Source organism: Rhinolophus sinicus, chromosome 18 (genome assembly GCF_057876585.1).
Source record: "Rhinolophus sinicus isolate RSI-liver-muscle chromosome 18, RSI-T2T, whole genome shotgun sequence".
NCBI lineage: Eukaryota > Metazoa > Chordata > Mammalia > Chiroptera > Rhinolophidae > Rhinolophus > Rhinolophus sinicus.
In genome coordinates, this window is record NC_142518.1 from 91,216,076 (window position 1) to 91,235,884 (window position 19,809).

The 19,809-nt window shown below is 37.6% G+C and overlaps 1 protein-coding gene across 9 annotated transcripts in view; it reads right to left on the reverse strand.

Moving 5' to 3' along the window:
• The window catches only part of SMARCA1 (SNF2 related chromatin remodeling ATPase 1), a 116,942-nt gene extending 108,451 nt beyond the window's left edge, over nucleotides 1–8,491 (reverse strand). For 7 of the 9 annotated variants that reach the window (XM_019719814.3, XM_019719817.3, XM_074323498.2 and 4 more), the window contains exons 1-5: nucleotides 8,126–8,477; nucleotides 3,510–3,596; nucleotides 1,383–1,549; nucleotides 966–1,066; nucleotides 758–858 (exon numbers count right to left, since the gene is read on the reverse strand). In XM_019719814.3, coding sequence (XP_019575373.2) covers nucleotides 758–858; nucleotides 966–1,066; nucleotides 1,383–1,549; nucleotides 3,510–3,596; nucleotides 8,126–8,299 — 630 coding nt within the window. In that variant the 5' untranslated portion in view covers nucleotides 8,300–8,477. Of the gene's footprint in view, nucleotides 1–757; nucleotides 859–965; nucleotides 1,067–1,382; nucleotides 1,550–3,509; nucleotides 3,597–8,125 lie in introns of all 9 variants that reach the window. The other 2 variants (XM_019719815.3, XM_074323497.2) reach the window with 1 other exon arrangement.
• Between the last annotated feature and the right edge of the window lie 11,318 nt (nucleotides 8,492–19,809).

Here is a 19,809-nt window from a genome sequence, read left to right on the forward strand (position 1 = left end):
TACTACCTGGATCTGCTGAATTATCATCTTAAAAGGCTTTTTTTTCTCTTTGATCTTTTTATTTATGTATCATTGGCTTACTTCCTGACCCCCACCTGGCACTCAACTGCCAAAACTCAACTTTGCTCTTTACTGTTTTGTTCTTTTGTCTATCTATTCACTTTATGACTTCTCACACATGGAGGCATTTACATTTATTCATGCCTGCATAAATCTTTATTGTTTGGTTTATTCGTTCATTTAGTGTTTGGTTTATATACCCGCCTCATTCCCAAAACGATTTCAGGTAGCCAAAAATGAAAACATGTTTCAGGTGGCCTACAACGAAAACATGAAACATAAATTAATGGTAAAATAGAAATAAAGAGGGACCAAGAAAGTAAGACTAGAAGGCAAAGAATAGGAAAAGGCACAAAGGACAAAATGAGCAGACCATTGAAAATTACACAGATGTTCCATTTGGGCATTCATTTTGTGTCTGAGCTTCCTAGAAGCCAAAATGCAAATAAAAACAAAAGTACAAGGGTTTTTTAAATACGATTTAAGGAAAACTCAGTAAGAATTTTGCAGCCAGTAAAAGTGTATGTTCTATAGGTTACTTAAAGAAACAAATCTAGACTTTACAAATGCCTTTTACATCATAATAACTAAATAAAGCAATTATCCCCCAGGCCTCAAGGGGGTAGTTCAGCTCTGGTTTTCAAATTTACATAAAAATTGATGAGTGAAAATGCATTTTTGGCTACCAACTACTTACCATTTCATCGGCCAAAATACCATTGACTCCATTTTCATACAAAGAAATCAACCAGTTCAGTCCTCGAATCTGATAATCTCTCAGTGGTCCCCCTTTCACATCTGGAAAAAAAAAATCAATGACATCTCATACTTTCATTAATAAAATCAAGTAAAATTTTTCTAAAACCAAATCGAAAGGAAAAACACCAACATGATGAAGTACTTACATGAAGGTGACACCTCAAATCTAACACACATATTAGATGTTTTACGACTCTCTGAGAGTAGCTCTTCATCTTCTTCTTGTTCCGTGCGTCTGTGGCGGTAGCTGAGATGAAGAAAGAAACACCTCCATATTCAACCCAAATGCTAAGGTGTCAATTAAGTCAGTATACATTGCTAATATCTTTTATGAAAACAGCAATGAGTTATTTAGGGTCTTGCTTAGAAGTTGGTAAAACCAGCCTACATTTTTACTGATTGACTGCTAGCGAGAAAAAAATGCATTACTACCTACAAAACATATCTGCACAGACAATTAGAATAAATGAAGAGAGAAGTGTATGAGGGGAGGGAGAAGGGGGGATAGGAGGAAGAAAGGAAAGGAAAGAAGGAAGAAAGTAGATAGAGAGATGCCAACATACTCTCCAGCAGAAATTAAGCTCTGCTTGTCATCCTTCTTTATTTGAGGACGTCCCAATTTCATGTTCAGAGGAGATGTTGGAGATTTCTGTGCTGAAGGTTGAATGAAATGTGCAAAAAGTTCTGTCTGCTTCAGTAAAAATTCAAATCTCTTTGCTCGGTCTGCTTTCTAATTTACAAAACAAAATTAAAAGCAATGATTTTCCTTTTTATTAATTCAAAATTACTAAACAAACACGAGTATATTGTACTTAATCTGTACTACGTTCTAAGCTTTAAACATACTATCCTATTTAATTCTCTTAATAAACCTATGAGACAGGTCCTAGTATTATCTCCATTTTACTGATGATAAAATTGAGATGCAGAGAGTAAGTAAATTGCTCAAGCTTCCACAACTAGTAGGTAGCAGAATTTGAAAATAGTATTTTCAGATAGTTTGAATAGAAGCCAAGTGATATGCCAGACTTAATGCCTCCATAAGAAGTACCCTGCTTAAAGAGTCGGAGTGGAAAAATAAATCCACTTTCCAAACCACAATGATTTTCTTTTCCTAAACAGTTAACAAAATTAAGTATCATAATATATAATGTACCCCAAATATAGAAATATAAATTAACTATGATATATATATATATATATATATATATATATATATATATATATATACCATAAACTAAACTCTTAAGAATTTTCAAGCTGCATCTAGAAATAACAGAAATCTTAGAATACAGTATCATCTTGCCTCACTGTATTTTTGATGTCATGGTACAATAGTGTAACAAACATTTCTCTCATCAATTACAGCGATCTGAAAAATCACATTTTATGCTAACAGTATATACAGTTTCTCCATAAAGTGAGCATTTGGGGGAAAATACAAACACAAACACATACACACACACACACACACACACACATGAAATAGTTAATATATATTAACAACTGAAAATTGATACATAATTTCTCAATAAATTGTAAAAGGTCATAATTATACCATATAAATGCAGTAAAACTTCTTTCTCTATAAAAATCTTAAAAAATCAAAACATGCATATACATCAGGTTAGGAAACAATGAAGTTTTTTTTTTGATTCCCAGTCACTTTCTGAGCACAGAGTAGAGGACATTTGATTGCTAGTTAAGGATGCATAATTAATAACACCAGAAACTTACAAGAGTTCATTAACATAAATACAAGAATTAGACAGATATATTCAGACCAGTAGCTGGAAGGAGGCCAAAACCTTTCCATTTTATGTTATCCTCACTGGAATGTTGTTTTTAGAGTTGTTAAAACATTAACTGTCTACATTAGATGTGGCCTTAAACATTAAGGAATGGAGTTTTGTAAAATCACAATGAACAACCGAAAAACGTACTTCATCTCTACTTATTTTTCAATTATTACTGCGAAGATAACCCCTCAACAACAACAAAAACTCAGTTCCAACTACCTGTTAATTTCTTTTTTGAATTAACCAAATTCACTGGTCGTGAAAAATCCCAAGACATAAAAATTTAGTTAAATTAAAGCTAAAATATGGATTTTAGTGACAAAAAAATTAAATAATTAAATGTGTAGCAAAGCAATAGGTGCGCATAACTAAGGTTATGCTAGTTAAACATGTAATATTTTAATGCACTGGGCAAATAACCTTCCCTCAAGAAAACATTACCATATTACAAGTTTCATAATGTATAGCATTCATTCATATATCCAAAGCAAGGAGAGACAGACAAAAAAACATCAGTCTGGCTTTGTGACCTGCTTTCTTTCAGCCATACTGATATTGCTACTGATATTTTCACTTAGTGGATAAAACATTTCTAGCACAAAACACCTTACTATGGGGTATAAAGAACACTGAACAAAAATGAAGAGATGTGGCTTCTGGTCCCAATTAACCCATATAGTTTCTCTGATTTTTTATTTCATCATGTGAAAATAAGGAGATTCATTTATTCAACAAAAATCTATTATGATGGATTATATATTAAATTACTTTCCAATTCTAAAATCTACAATTGTGTATTCATTATACGTACATAGGTATTTTTTAATCTTTCACATCTCTTCTATAACAATCAACTATGGTATTCACTATCCTACCCAAGAATATATTTACCATTTTCTCTTCATATTCTGGGTCCATTTCCTTTTCAGATTTAGAAGCTTTAGCAGCAAGTTTGAGTTGAAATGGAGAAACAGTTTTCTAGAATTTCAAAGAATATAAATCATCAAATTACAAAGCAAGGTCTTAAAAGTGGTCAATATTCTCATTTGAAGAAAGTAAAAAGTAACTAAATACTAAATAAATAACATGGGTCATGCATGGACCAGCGATGACAGCATGTCATAAATCAAGGCTTACGATGTATCCATTTCTGTACACCTGAGGTCCAATAAAAAAATATCTGAAGAATTATGAAAGCCAGAGAAACATTAATTGCCTATTTTTAATTCAAAGCATAAGAAAGTGTGTAATCACTGATTGGAGATTTAAAATCTAGAATATACCAATATTATCAATTACAAACCAAAGAATTCAAGGAAAGTAAATATTAACACTCAGAAACACTTCTTTATGTAATGGAAGCAAGTCAGAGTTTAACAAGAAAAGAGTATGGTTTCTGTTCCTGAAAAAGACACTTTTTTATTGTTTCCATATTCTAATCAGAACATTCAAACTTCTTTAGGTAATGCAGTGTGACCATTTATATTTAAAATAATAAAACAGTAGTTTCAAACTTTTGGCTTATGTTAATTTTCTCCAACTGGGAAGAAAACTATTTTAACTATTTCTATTATATAAATAGTTTGCAGAAGCAGTTTGTCAGGGCTATTAACTATTAACCTTTGGTATTTAAAAAGCTGTAATTTAGTGAAAATTAACAAATCAGCTACTTAAAAATACTGAAATTATCTGGGGGCTTCTCTCAGGCATCCTATCCTTTATAAAGACAAGCTTGTACTTGTAAATATAAATAGACATATAGACTACACGTCCTTCCCTGTAAGGAATCAAGCTATAAAACAAAAACACAAATCTACCCATCAGTACCAAAGCTGAGAGTATTTCAGTTTTAACACAGACTTTGCACAAATCGAAATACAAATCTGTTTGTGTAAACTAAAGAAATTATGTCCATTTTATCATGGCTTTTGTCAACATGTTCCTGAAAACTTAAATCATAAATCAACAGAATGTGATCTTAAACATAGGAAAGCATGGCTCCAATAGTTAATGTATATATTTTCCAACATTTATTAAAATTTCTATTTTGACGAAATCCAAACCAAGATCATGGAATTTGGCTCTGGTCAGGGTTCTACTTTGGAGCACTGATCTGATATTGTTCAGTTATTCTTAACCCAAATAATAGCCGTCTTGATTTACAGCCTCCCATGTGTACATATCATCTATGTGGGATGTTTTGAATGTAATCCTGGATGGATGAGAATAGAAAACTGCTAAAAATCCCCTCAATTCCACACTTTCAAACTGTCACATATACTATAGATGCTATTTTATTATCAAAGCAACAAGTAAAGGAAAATTGGGTGACAAAACCCATCTCTGTATCATTCCTTGAAAAGCTACATGAAATCTAGTTTTCAAGTTTCAAAACAGTGAAAATTACTTATCTCATATACACAAAGTGTATATCTAATAACATGAGACTTAAAAAATTTAAAGCTTTAATATTAGAAAAACAATTTACTCATTACTTTTTTGATTACCTTGTGGTAAAATATAAAATTTTAATTATATGCTAACTAAAATTCTTAATCTTGAGCAGTGCTATTTAAAGCTGTAATTACTTAATTGGCACTATCTTCCACAAGGAATTTTAAACCTACCCTCTAAAGCTTCTCATTTGTATACATGTTTTCAAAAATACACTTCTCATACCAGAAAAGATAAAGGTGACTATGATATTCTAATAAATCCCTTATGGATTTTATCATCTAGTAATCTAGATGCCATGAAAATGTAGTGCAAGGTCATCAAGATGCCCTGTCTTAAAGACCATGACCTTTTTCTTGACGTTTTTAGTACCAAAAATACCAACTCCAGTTTCCAGATAACCTCACAGAGTTAGGTTATCCAACAATCACAAACCAAATACGTTTAAGAACCAGAAAGTAAGCAAAAATACCTTTCTGTAGCTAAATATCACAAGTCAATCGACTAAATCTCATCTACTTTATATATCATGAAAATGCTCATTCAGTGCCTATTTTAATTTGATATGTAATTCTACCAAGTTTGATAGTCTGACTTCCCATACCAGAGAATAAAAGCAGCCAGCAGCAGCAGCAAATGACATGAGAAAACCACTAGAAGGAAGGCATACTGTCAACAGCAAGACGGGCTGGTAAAAGCCCAGGATTCAAATGTGAGTTCTACCATAGCACATCCCTTCTCCTTGGTGTTCAGCGGTAATTATTTCCCTCTCCCTGCTGTATGACTTATAGTTTTGTGTTTTACAGTTGTTTTAAATGATTTTGTGATGTTGTTACATCAATGTCCTTCATCATAAACAAATTCTTTCTGATGAAAGTAGATGAAGTATTTAAAAGTGATAGTTAATAGCCCGACATTTGAGGGAGGAGACTGAGAGATTTAAAAATCAACACAATACAGGAAGTGTCTGGGAGGTGGTTACTTAATTTAGGGAAAACAACCTCCTAGATCTCAAGTGCTTTTGTATCACTGTCAAGATTACAATAACTGATGGGTATGAGGAAAAGGTTAATCTGCACTTTTAATATACCATTTAAGGAGTCAAGGTAGTGTGCAATATATTTAGGGGTTTTGGGGAGATACCAAATCACTTTATTCGAAGGAATGGTACAAATAAAAAAAAACTTAAGTAGATGTTTTGTACTATTTAGTTTTTAAAGAAAAGTTAAAAATAAAAAAAGATGCAATGACCAAAGCAGTAAACTTCAGATATCCAGAAAGTTCCTGTCATGCAGCACCTCATAGGGAACTATGCTGAGTGGACAAATGAGGCACTATTATTAAGGCAATTTCTGATAAGGCTACAGGGTTCGTGAATATATATGTTATCAACTCAGTGTTTATTTTATATGTTTTTTTAAATTGATTCCCATTCTTTTCACAATTCAAAAAAATGTATCCAACCTGGAAATTCAACAACCTTTACTGCCATACAAAAGACAGTTTAGCACTTATATTTGCCCAGTCAGGGGATTAAAATGCACCTAGACACGTTTCTGAATTTCCAAACATTTGATTTATATTGACACTTGGTATCTGGCCCAACTTTAATCATCAATGTTGTCTTACCGATCCAAGTACCGCATGGGTCTTAAAACGTGTATGTTTTCTACGGTTTACACTTAGCACTACAATTATCTTTGTTTAGTCAACCATGTAACAGTAAAACACTTAAACAACTACTGAATTTAAAATTACTCCAATTCACAGCAAAAGGTGTTAATTTCCCTCAAAAGCTTTTCATTTGGTCGTATAGTCTCATAATGATTCAGACAAAGCCACTTGAGATCTCGAACGCAGAATTTTACTTACCTACCGTTTTTTTAATTGTGATATGTCTATTGTAAATGGAAGAAAAGTGCACCCATAAATGATCCGTTCTACAATTTTAGTATACATCAAAAATCCTTATGCCCCATCCTATTTTTATCTCAATTTTGCGATGTTTCATAGTTTTATTTGTATGTCTGGATCCATACAAAATTTACCTTATGGAGATAATACATATTTTCTGGATTTGGCTTTAATAGGTGTCTGAGTGGTCCCCTTATGCACGTTAGCAGCAGCTCATGCTGGCGAAGCTTGGTTAAAAATATTTTTTTTTTTTAACATGCATGTGTCCAGGAGCCAACAGCGCCCACTAGGAGAGGGAGGCGGAAGCATGAAAAGGCTTGGGGCCGGATTGGGGGACAATTTTAGGTGTCCCTAGAGTGAAACACTATACCGTCGGGGGCGGGGCAGGAGAGGGTGAGGATGCACACGTCGGAAATTTTCCTAAGCAAGCGTCCTCGCTTTCTCAGTTGGGGGTTTGAACTGGGGGGACGGGGTACGACGCAGAGAGCTCATTTTGTCGGGGTGACACCCCCGCCTTAGCAGGCGGGGACCCAATGAACAAGGGATTTTTTTTCTTTCCTGACACCCAAAAGACCAACATTGCCAATTAAAGCAATAAAGGTCTCTCCTATCGTCCTCCGCCACCCAACCACCGGCACCTTGAAATTCAAATTTAAAAAAAAAAAAAAAGCCCCAGCAAAACCCCTTCTGCGCGAGTGTGGGATTGAAGGGCCCAGATTTCCCAGGCAGAGGCCGACGGGAAGGGGGGGGAGAGGAGAGGGAAGGCGGAGGCTGGTTCCTGCACGGCCCCATCCCCCACCCCGCGCGTTACCCCAGTTCCGGGAATGTGAAGGGGGTTGGGGGCTGTCGAGGGGCTCCCCAGATCCCATGTCCCCAAGCCCCGAGATAACGGGCACCCTGCACCCAACGCCGTGCCCGCGCCCGCGCCCCAGCCCCGCCCCCGCCCTCCAGGCTGCGAGAAGGAAAGGGGGAGGGGAGCGAATGCTAGACTGTTCCGCCACCCCCACTCCGCGCGTCCGCAGCCCCCATCCCCGCAGAGCTCGCCGGTACCTGTCGGCGCCGAAAGGTCAGGGTTTGCGCCCCTCCGAGGGGCCGGACACAGAATTTGTCCACCCCACACACACCCCTTTCCGATTTACCTCCTTCTTCTTCTCGCCCTTCTCCGTGGCCACGGTGGCTTCGGTGGCTGCGGCCGCCGCTCCCTCCCCCTTCGAGGTGGACGGCCCCGGCTGCTCGTCGTCTACGACCACGATTGTGGCGGTCGCATCAGCGGCTGCCACGGTGGCTGCCACTGCAGCGGTGTCCTGCTCCATGGCGTTGGAGCGGGAAAGAGGAGAGGGACGAGGATTCCTGGGCGGCGACAGTGGCTGCACTGGAAAGAGCTAGACGGAACAGGGGTGGGGAATCACTCTGCTTCCAACCCCTTCGCTCGGCCCCCCCTTTAAATAACCCTCAACCCTGCCCCACTTCCGTCCACCCACCCTACGTCATGGCCTCCCCCCGTCACCCTCCCCTCTTCCTCCCCCCCCCAACGATCGCGAGACTCCCCCTCCCCACCCAGAGCCTGAGCTGGCCCCGCACGACCAACTGTTGCCTGAGTATGGGGCGCGGACTGGGGCGGAGGCGGGAACCCACAGCCCGTGGCCCCCTACAAATCTCCTTTCCCACACGCCCCCAACAGTCAGCCTGAGCTCCCCTCGCAGATGTGTGCACAAGGAATCCTCTTTCCCTTAAATCTGCTCTTTGTACTTCGGGGTGCTTTCATCTCTTGCACAAAGAACTTTTCCTCTGCTTATAACTGTATTATAGAAGGTCTTTCTCACCATTTGCAAAGCCCAGAACCCTTCTGGGGACTGCCCTTTCCCAGGTCCAAGGGGTATTGGTGGTGCAATTCCCACCTTCATAAATTCTGCAGAAGGAAAACACTCCTTGAATCCCGATTGCAGCTGCATTCACTTACAAGGCAAAGCATGACTCTTAGGTTTTGTGTATATGTGCTCTCTTTTCAATGATACTTCTCAGATAGCCAAGGTACCGTAGTCCTTCTTTTGCTATCACCACTAAATTTTAAAAATCCTGGGGGAAAAGTCAAAGTCCCCACGGAACCTGGGGCAACTCATGGTAAGTACCTAATATAAGTACTTGGATTGAATTACTGTGATTTTTTTGGTACGTGTTCTATTTGTATCCTTGTTATTATTTAGTAGTAATTCAATACCAATAATGTGCATAATCATGGATATAAAAGCTTTTCGTAAAAGGTGCAAAAATCGCTAAATGCCAACTATTAAATATTATCTTTTCTATTTCTCCTCACCATTTATTTTGATCAACAACGGGAAGATTTACATCCTAGTTTTAAAAATTCAGTCATAAGGAACAAAAGGTAGCAAAACATATAGAAAACAATGATCACAAAACCTACAATTTCCAAAACGAAACATATACAAAGTGTAAAGAAATTATGATTAATTTCCCTCAACACACCTTCCTAAATTACCAATCTGAAATCAAGTGTGATTTCTGCAAATAGCAGGAAGGCACACAGTTGCCCCCTCCCAATATATCCCCCTTTCCTGGGGATAATACCCTAAATTCCTTTGTGTTTTAAAGTTGTGATTCTTAATATGCGAAAATCTTGTGACATTTTAGCTCCTATTGGTCATTTGCACTTTAGTGTGAATGAGTGTGGGATCCTGTCCTGGGACTGGTTTTGAACAGAGGAAAAAAGGCAAAGAGCAAGACACTGGTGATTGAAGGAATGTGCCACTGAGAGAGGAGAGGAGAGGCTGGTGGTGCTAGCTAGATTTGCTCTGATTTTACTTTCATTATGTTCTCATGTACTTCAGATTTCTCCCCCAGTGCCCACGTTTGTCATCCTGAAGTACACATGTATACTATCCAACAGGTATAGAAAGTATCAGTATAAAGATGGTTCCTATTTCTGGAGCATCAACTTTAGTCAAAAGGTGTTTGAAATACGATTCTTTTTCTATTAAAATATACAGATGTATTAAGGAATGAACTGCAGAGTCTGACATGTCTCCAAATAAAAGCTTGAGATTTTCAGTTAGACATCCTACCCCTTCCCCACTACCTGTTCAAGCTCCTCATTCATTAAGGGTTATTCGGTGAGAAAGTTCAAGAAGCACTGAAATAGAGAGATGCTGCAGTGCATGCATCCACCTGACTAGAGAAGGACCCTTCCAGGCAAGGGCAGTGAAGGATTCCTTTTTCACCAAACTGCAGCTATGGGAGGATAGAATTCCCCTTTCATTGCTTGGGGTTTCAAGGGGAAAGGTTCAAGAAATATTTGTTGTGTATTGATGTGTTCCTGCTTGCAAGGGTACTTTGTTCCATTGTAGTTCCCATGGCCAATGCACAGTATTTCAGTTACATCGTGGGCTAAATGCACTTTTGTGAGGAAGTCTGGGAAGCTCACATCCCTTTATCACACCTTTTCTATGGGAACATGTGTTCCAAGTTTCAAAAAATAATTTAGAAATTAATTTAGGGGACAGAACATATTTGTACATTGGCAATTTTCCATCTATGTTTAATGTGATCCTTCCTTTTTTCAAGGTGACACAGCTGAAAGTGCTACGAAGTATATGAGTTTGGCTGGAAAGGTCAAGGCTTGGTCCATAGACCTTGCCACAGGATTCATGTAAATATTGCCCTTTGGCTTGTGGCAACAGCTGCTATTTACAGAGCATGTGCTATCATTGTTTGCAAATCTGCCTAAAATTCATGATCTGTAGACTTTGTTCAACAAGAGCCACCTTGTTTCTGATCCTTCTCAACACCTTGCTCTATCTGCTACTATTTTCCCTTATTGTCTTTTCATTTGAAATGATCTTTAATTGTTCTACTCCATTGAGATTGGAGAACAAAGCATACCTTTATAGAGAACCTTGGGGCCATATTTGGGAACCTCAAAATGAATCCTAGTCTACTGAACAATACATCCATTTTGTCAGATTATGAATATTGTAGTAGTTATCCAATAGCCATTTTTGCATAACCAAACTTGTTTAGTAGCTATCAGAATGCATAAAAGTATTAAATACTTTTATTAAATTCATAAAGACAAGGTCAAGGGCTTGGTGTTTCTTTTCTTGTCCTGTATCTGAAATTTATCATTGAAACCACAGTATGACTTAAAACTACATTGCCATCCCACTGATCAATGTTCTCCAGAAGCTGATACAAAGGATTCTGTTCACAGTATCTTGGTAGTAACCATTCTGTTCATATCAGCAAGCCTTTCTCACCATTCTTTTTAAAGACATTCATGATAGTGTCATTTTTGAAAATGTGGTACGTCCTCAGTGCTCTGTTAAGGAAAAAGTAATGATAATAGCTTGTGTACGTCTACCGTTTTTTGAGCACCCACTATTGTGTCAGGCATTCTGCTAGATTCTTTATGTATGATATTACTAATCCTCCTAGTAATTTTATGAAATAAATGTTATTATCCCTATTTTACAGATCAGAAAACAGAGACTTATAGAGGCCAAATAACTCATCTAAGATCCCACAGCTAGTGAGTGACAGAAGCCAGATTCAAATCACAGACTGTCTGGCTCCAGACCTCCTTTTTTCACCTCACTTTATTAAGCTCTTTATTCTTTATGGGGCTTCCTCCTTGACAGTAGAAATTGTATTGAAAAAATGACTGAGAAATATTTTTACCATTCCTCTCTATGCTGTTCCCTCTGAGTTTATAAGGAGATATTGTCACTCTTAAGGCTCTGGTAATATGCATGGCCAGATAATTTATTTAGCTCTACATAGAAGTTATTATAAGGTGGAAGTTGGAGAATAATTTGGGATTCTTGCATGTATCCAAAGTAAATTCTTGGAATAGTAATGGGACTCAGAACAGTGAGAGTGCAGGGAGCTGGAAAACTTAACAGAAACAACTTAGATGTCAAAGAAGAATTGTTTGACCAAATAATGTGCTGTACATTCAGAAGTGGAACACTATGCAGTCATTATGAATGATTTTGTAAATATATATCTGTTGACATGAAAATATGCTCTTAATATATTGTTGAGTGAAAACAGGCAAACAAAATAGAATGATCCTATTTTTGCAAAAAAGAAACTATTCATATTTACGTAAATGAATTTCTACAAAGGAAAATGTCTGGAAGGTTCTACTCCAAATATTAAGAGTAGTTAAAGCAAGGTAGTAGGATTATGAGTGACTTTTTTCATATTTTTGCTTTTCTATTAATTTTCTTTGATTAAGGTATTTATACTTATATAAGAAATAAAACACATTTTAAAAGATGATTCAAAAATAGTGCTCAAAAATAGACTGGTTGAAATAATCCCTAACAGAAGGAAGGAGTAGAAGGAGCAAGTAGGTAGAGTCAAAAAAAAGAAAAGAAAAGAACAATTTCATACTGAAAAGATAATGCAGTTATTTAATGTGTGATGTAACAGAAGAAATATAAATTACTGTGTTATTTATGATAATGTTACCTGAAGTTGCATGTTAAAGGATTTTTCTACTTCGAAAAATTGTCATATAAAATCTAGCTCAGGAAAAAGATATAGCTGATTTTTAAGTATCTCCCACCCTGAAATTCTACACACCTATGTATGCCCTAAGACATGAAACACATGCTAAATAATCTGAATTTGGCTTGCCATTGTCTTGCAATATTGCAAATGATGAATATTATTAGAAGCAGAATAGCACAATTATTACCAGCTTGGGCCCTAGAATCAACAAGACTTGACATTCCAATTCTACCAAATTATTTAACCTCTCTGAACCTCAGACTTGCATCTGTAAAATAGATACCTACCGTGTTTCCCCAAAAATAAGACCTAGCCAGACAATAAAAATTTACTTATAGTAAAATAAGACCGGGTCCTATATAATATAATATAATATAATACCCAGTCTTATATTATTTTTTGCTCCAAAAGACACATTAGAGCTGATTGTCCGGCTAGGTCTTATTTTCGGGGAAACACGGTAACTCAAAGTGGCTTTATGAGGATTTAATGTAAAAGTATATGTAAAACATTTAGCATGGTCTTGGCATGTAATATGCACTCAATAGATGGTAGTTAACAAAAAGAAAAAAAGCAAGGTGATACTTTGAGCTACAGACTGAGCCAAGGAAAATGCCAGGAGATGAGAAAGTCATTCTGGAAGTCAATCCTAAACTAAAGCGGGAATAAGGCAGAGAACTGTTGTTTGCCAAGTTAATTTTCTCGTTCATTTTTATATATTAAGGTCAGCAATTTGGTGCAATTACACTTTCTCAAAAGTAAGGTCTGAAGAAAGGCAGTAAATGAGGAAAAAGAGGGACAGAACACTTCTCTACTTAGACTGTGACCTCTTTGAGGACAGGGAGCATATCTGATTCATCTTTGTTAAAAGACTACATAAAATGAGATAGAGGAAAGGGGGTCCAGGGACTGGCTCCGTAGCTACATTGAGTCCTCCATCCTCCACACATACCCTTCAGATTTTATGTTGCCTTCTGTGGTTTCTCTCACTTTTCCTCCTTTAATTTTGCCCTATGTGTCCATTTGGGCCAGGTTTCACATGTATAATAATATATTCATAGAACACTTTTTTTTTAAATTAAAGTTTGTTGGGGTGACAATGGTTAGTAAAATTATATAGGTTTTAAGTGTACAACAATACATCATCTATATATCACATTGTGTGTTCACCACCCAGAGTCATTTCTCCCTCCATCACCATATATTTGACTCTGTTTACCCTCATCTACCACCCCTTCCCCCTTACCCTCTGGTAACCACTAAACTATTGTCTATGTCTATCAGTTTTTGTTTCTTTGTCTTGTTCCTTTGTTGCTTTCAGTTTTATATCCCACATATCAGTGAAATCATATGGTTCGCCACTTTGTCTGATTTATTTCGCTTAGCATAATAATCTGAAGATCCATCCATGTTGTCTCAAATGGCACGATTTCATCTTTTCTTATGGCAGAGTAGTATTCCATTGTGTATTTAAACCAAATCTTTATCCAATCGTCTATCAAAGGACACTGATTGTTTCCATCTGTCACCATATACCAAAATTAACTCAAAATGGATCAAAGACCTAAACATAAGACCTGAAAAAATAAACTGTATAGGAGAAAACATAGGTACTAAACCTGTGGACCTTGGATTCAAAGAGGATTTTATGAATTTGACCTCAAAGGCAAGATAAGTAAAAGCTAAAATAAATGAATGGGACTATGTCAAACTAAAACATTTCTGCACAGCAAAAGAAACCATTCACAAAATAAAGAGGCAACCAACCGAATGGAGAAGATTTTTGCAAACAAGACCTCTGATAAGGGGCTAATATCCAAAATATATAAGGAATAAGGAACTCGTACAACTCAACAACAACAACAACAACAATGAAAATGAAAAACAAATGATCCAATTAAAAAATGGGCAGAGGACCTGAATAGACATTTCTGCAAAAAGGACATAGACAGTTGGCCAATAGACATATGAAAAGATGCTCAACATCACTAATCCTCAGAGAAATGCAAATCAAAACCACAATGAGATATCACCTCACCCCAGTCAGAATGGCTATCATCAACAAGACAAATATAGAACACTTTTCAGGCTCTTTTACAGCTGTGTAGAACAAGATATCAAGGACTATAGTGGCTTGCAAAGAAAATGGATTAGGTCCTTGTCCTGAGGCTAGACCAGTGGTCTCAGACTTGAACACATCAGCATCACTTGGAGGGCTTGTTAAAACACAGATGGCTCACCTTACTCCCAGAGTTTCTGAATCAACAGATTTGGGGTGTGGCTAGGAATTTGCCTTTTTAACAAGTTCCCGGGTGATGCTGATGCTGCTGGTCCGGGGACCACACTTTAGAACAAGTGACTTAGAACAGGGATCAGCAAACTTTTTCTGTAAAGGGCCAGATAGTGAATATTTCAGGTTTGTAGACTGTAAGGTCTTTGTCACAATGACTAAGCTCTGCTGCTATAGCATGAAAGCAGCCATAGACAATAGGTAAACACATGAGCATGGCCAGGTTACAGTAAAATTTTATTTATGGACACTGAAATTTGAATTTCATATAATGAAATATTATTCCTCTTTTGATTTTTTTCAACAATTTAAAAATATAAAAGCCATTCTTAGGTCAAGGGCATACAGAAATTGGCATCAGACTGTGTTTGCTGACCCCACCTGAAAGAGACTCATTATCTGAGAAAGAAAACATACACAAGTGTGTGTGTGTGTGGGGGGGGGGAGACATAAAGCAATAAACACATGAGAAGGTGTTTAACCTTGATAGTCGTCAGGGAACTGCAAATTAAAGCCATAGTGAGCTACTGCTCCACATCCACTAGAATGGCCAAAATTTTTTAAAGATTAACAATACCAAGCATTGGTGAGGGTGGGAAGCAATGGGTACTCTCACATAGTACACGTGAGAGTATAAATTGTACCACCACTATGAAAACCAGTTTGGCATTGTTTACTAGAGTTAAACACATATGTGTCTTATTGTGGTAGAGAAACGAAGATGTGCCACCCAGATTCTCCTTTAAGGAAGGCCATTTTGTGCAAATACGGGGAATGCCGTCAATAGATAGCCTCCAGCTGCCAGCTCCTTGAGAGTTTGCCTTAGCTGCACAGAGTTGCTTTGCTCAAGGTCATGCTGTTCCTAAAGTGAATGAACAAAGCAGAAGTGGAAATGAGAGAGGCCTGACGCATAACACACTGATGGGCATTACTTGCTCAGCTTCATGTCAAGCTGACCCAAGCTTTATCAGACTTGTATCGCAGCTCATCCTCTCCCTCTGGACAATTGTACTTCCTCTGCCTTCCATTCATGAGTTTGGGTCTCTGATAAACATCTTGTAGTCAACACTCCATCTCAGCTTTTGCTTCTGGAGAGCCCAACCTGCAACACCTTTGAACCAGTAATTCCACTAGGATAATATACCCCAGAGAAAATCATTCATATATGCACCAAAAGATATGCATAAAAATGTTCATAGCAGCTTTTGTTTATAATAACCAAATACAGGAAGTCACCCAAATGTCCATCAATAGGAGAAGGAATGAACTGTGATATATTCATATGATGGAGTATTACACATCAATGAATATGGCAGCTATATATGACTACACGCATGACATACGGTAATACTGAGTGAAATAAGCAAGATATAAAAGAATGCATACTGTATCGTGCCATTCATATAAAGTTCAAAAGCAGGCAACAGTATTTATGGTTGCATTCAAAGTGATAAGACTATAAAGAAAAGCAAATAAATAATTATCAAGGAATTCAAGATAGTGGTTATGTCCTAAGGGATGATCTTCAATAAAGGTTAACAATCAGTGTGACTCAATTCTTGACCAATCCAAAGAGACAGAAGCTTTTATACATCATCAGAGTATGCTGGCTCAATACCAGCCCTGGTTTAATTCTGGGTGGGAGAATAAGGGATGGTCAGAGAGAGAGGTGCCTAGTTTGGGGGTGTTTTCCAAAAAGCTAACAATGTTCGATTTTGTGACCTGGATGAAGGTTACATAGGCATTAACAATCATTTGTTAAACTCTGTGTGTGTGTGTGTGTATGTGTGTGTGTGTGTGTGTGTATGTGTGTGTGTATACTGCACATTAAAAGAAGGAAAATGCAGGCATACTGTAGGGAAATATAAATAAATGTTTTATAAACATTTACTTTAAAAAGTGTAACTATAACGCGCTGAGAAGATTGGGGGGGAGCGAAGATAAGAATGATCAGAGCTCATCATGTGCTTGTTCATTCTGTAACAATGTGATACAAAACAGACCTTGAGAAGTTCCAAGAAGTTCTATAAGAGGTACACAGAGACACTGTTGTTCAGAAGAGGGAGTGTTCTTTTCCAGCTGAGAAGTGAAAGGAGAAAAGCTTCATAGAGGAAGGACCATTTGAGGTGAGCATTGAAGAATAGAGAAGATTCCAGCCAGCACAGTTGGTAGAGGAGGTTTGGGGAAAAGACAGCATTAAGGAGATGGAAGTAAGAATAAGCAGCATGTGATCAAGAACTCAGAAATCAAATAGTCAAATTGATTAAAGCAGCATCTCCCAACGTCCCCCCCCCCACGCTGCAACTTGTTTTGATGCTTAACATCCTCAGGAAAATTCTAAATCATACATTATTTTCTGTAAGGAATAGTCATACATTCCACAGATACCTACTGAATAACTACTATGTTAGATGGCAGGTACTAGGAATACAGCCATCCTAGCAAGACAGAAAGGTTCTGGAGCTTACACTGCCTATAGCAGGGTTCAGTTTCTTTCTAAAGGCACCATTGAGAGCAGAAAACAGCCTAGACTCATGCCCATAAACTTAGTCAATTCAATGTTGGTTGTATGTGTGTGTGTGTGTGTGTGTGTGTGTGCGCACGCGCGTGCGTGATTTCATGATTAAACTCAATCAGATTTAGGGTCACCCTCTCCTTCTTTCATGACCCTCGTGTTGATTTTGAACTCCAGAGTTTTTGTAAGACTGAAATAGCAGTGTTGGGGAGGAGTTGTCCATTTCTTGGACTTTTACGATATTCTGCACTGGCCTTCACTGAGATGTACAGCCATCCTGTCATCCCTTTCTGCTGCCATCCATTAAAGTGGCCAACTCCTCATCAGGCCTCTAATGGCACGGTCCCTACTGCCATTCAGTGCTGCTTCCCCCTTGTCATGACCACAAGACCCCAGCTTCTAGGTTCTCTTTTCCTATGTGCCTCCTTCTCAGTTCTGAGACTCTTATCTATTAGGGTGGAGGGATGGGATGAGTAACCTAACAGCAAGCGTTCTTCCCTAAATCTTTCTGTCTTACACCGTTGGACTGAGACAGTAAATAGTAACCTAAAAACCAAGAGTATGTTCTGCCCTTCCTTTGTGACACCTGCAGTGGAGGTGAGACCAGCCTCATGTGTCACTGCCCGCCTTGAGAAGGGTTACAGGGTTGAGAGTAGAAGGGAACTCAGCTAACCTTCACGGATTGTCCCACTGGATCCATCAGTGTAGATAGATTAAATGTCACAAAGAGCAAAAACTGTTTTCAAGACCTGATTGGAATTCTTGAATTTTGTGCTTTAAAAAAATAACAATTTGTTTACTTTAATAATTTTTGTATTTTGTTTCTAAATCATGAGATTAGAGAGATGGTTTTACTTGGCAGATGTGGATAATTTTTATTGTCAATAAGCGAAAAACTGGTTAAATTTAGCCATAACTCTATTTTCTCTTTTAGGGTTTTCAAAGTACTGGAGAAATCTTTACATGCTGTGTAAGAATTTTAGTCAGATAAATGCAGCTTATGGGTGTGATAAGTATCATCTTGAGAATTTGTAGAATTTTTATCACTTTTATGGCCTATATTTCAACATCAGCATCTCTTTGATTCTTTGTAGATATATATTAAACAACTCATAACCAGTTTAAAAAAATTAACACTCTATAAAGGTTAAGACCAAGATGGCAATTTAGCAGTACTAGCTGGATGATCAATGGAGTACCTGAGTCATGAGCACACCTGTCTGATTGCCACTAACCACCACATGTGTTCAATTCCTAAGGGAAATGCTGGGTAGAGCATGAAATTTGTGAAGAGTGGTCTTGGGAGGTCACTCTGGAAAAATGTGTTCAAGACATACTCCTTGGAGCCTTAAATGCAAGCTAACTCCGTGTTCTTTCAGTTCATACATTATCTCCAGTTTCTGAGGCAAGGAGGAAAGTAGGCCTGGGCAATGCCAGACCTGGCTATGGGATTCACTAAGCAGACAGGAGAGCCTAGCCTAGAAGAATGAAATAGGGCAAAGGGAATTAAGAAACTAGCCAGAACGGAAATAAAGTAGCAAAGGGAAGGTAAGACTTAGGGGGAGAAGGAGGACCTGCAGGGCCTGGTGTTCCAAAGGAGGACATCTTCTCCTGCCTGTTGTACCTATCACCATCTAATGAGCCTTTCTCACCCCAAATTCTATATAGAATGAAAGTATAAATGGAAATATGTAAATGAAAATGAGCTCTTCTTCATGTTGCTCTGTATGGAAAGCAATATCTATGTTGGACTTGTGTATATGAAAAGCGAGGCTTTTCAACTAGTGGTGACTTAAAAATCAATGAATCATTTATGCCTCTGCCCTGCCTGCCTTCCAGCCTCTGGCTGCTGACTCACCTATGCGAAATCTTCTTCCCCAGCCTCATCTATGTTAGACAGGCCTGTTTTTGCCTTTGCAGGCCCTAAGCCCTCTTACTTGTGAAGGCTTCAGCCAGCATCATATTAAGCATATTAAAATGCATCTGAATCCTGCATTAAATATTTATATTTTTGCTATAAATTTTTGAAAGGACTTTTATAATTTTGCTCTTCAAATTGTGTATAACTAATTTAATTTGTACCGACTATGATTTCCTCATAATTATAATGCATACTTGAAAATTCTTGGGAAGTAAGAATATCCAACCCAAAAATTTTCTCAAAGACAATGGCTATTTTTAATAAATACAAATTTAATAATTAATGAACTTGTTATGTTATATTTTGTAACCATTTAATTAAATTGTTATTATTTTGAGTGTTCCATTTCCTTTTAGTGTTTTATAGTTTCTTTTTAAGATCTCAAGTTTTATTTTGTCTCTAAAAAGCCCATAAATCCTAAGGATTTAGTTATAGTTCTCTAATGGATAAAAGACAGGCACTGAGCACCCATTTAATCATGTGCCTCTGTGTGTGTGTGTGTGGGGGGGTGGCGGCAAAGGAGGTGAGACTCATGTTTTCTTAAAGCTAGAGTTTCATTTAT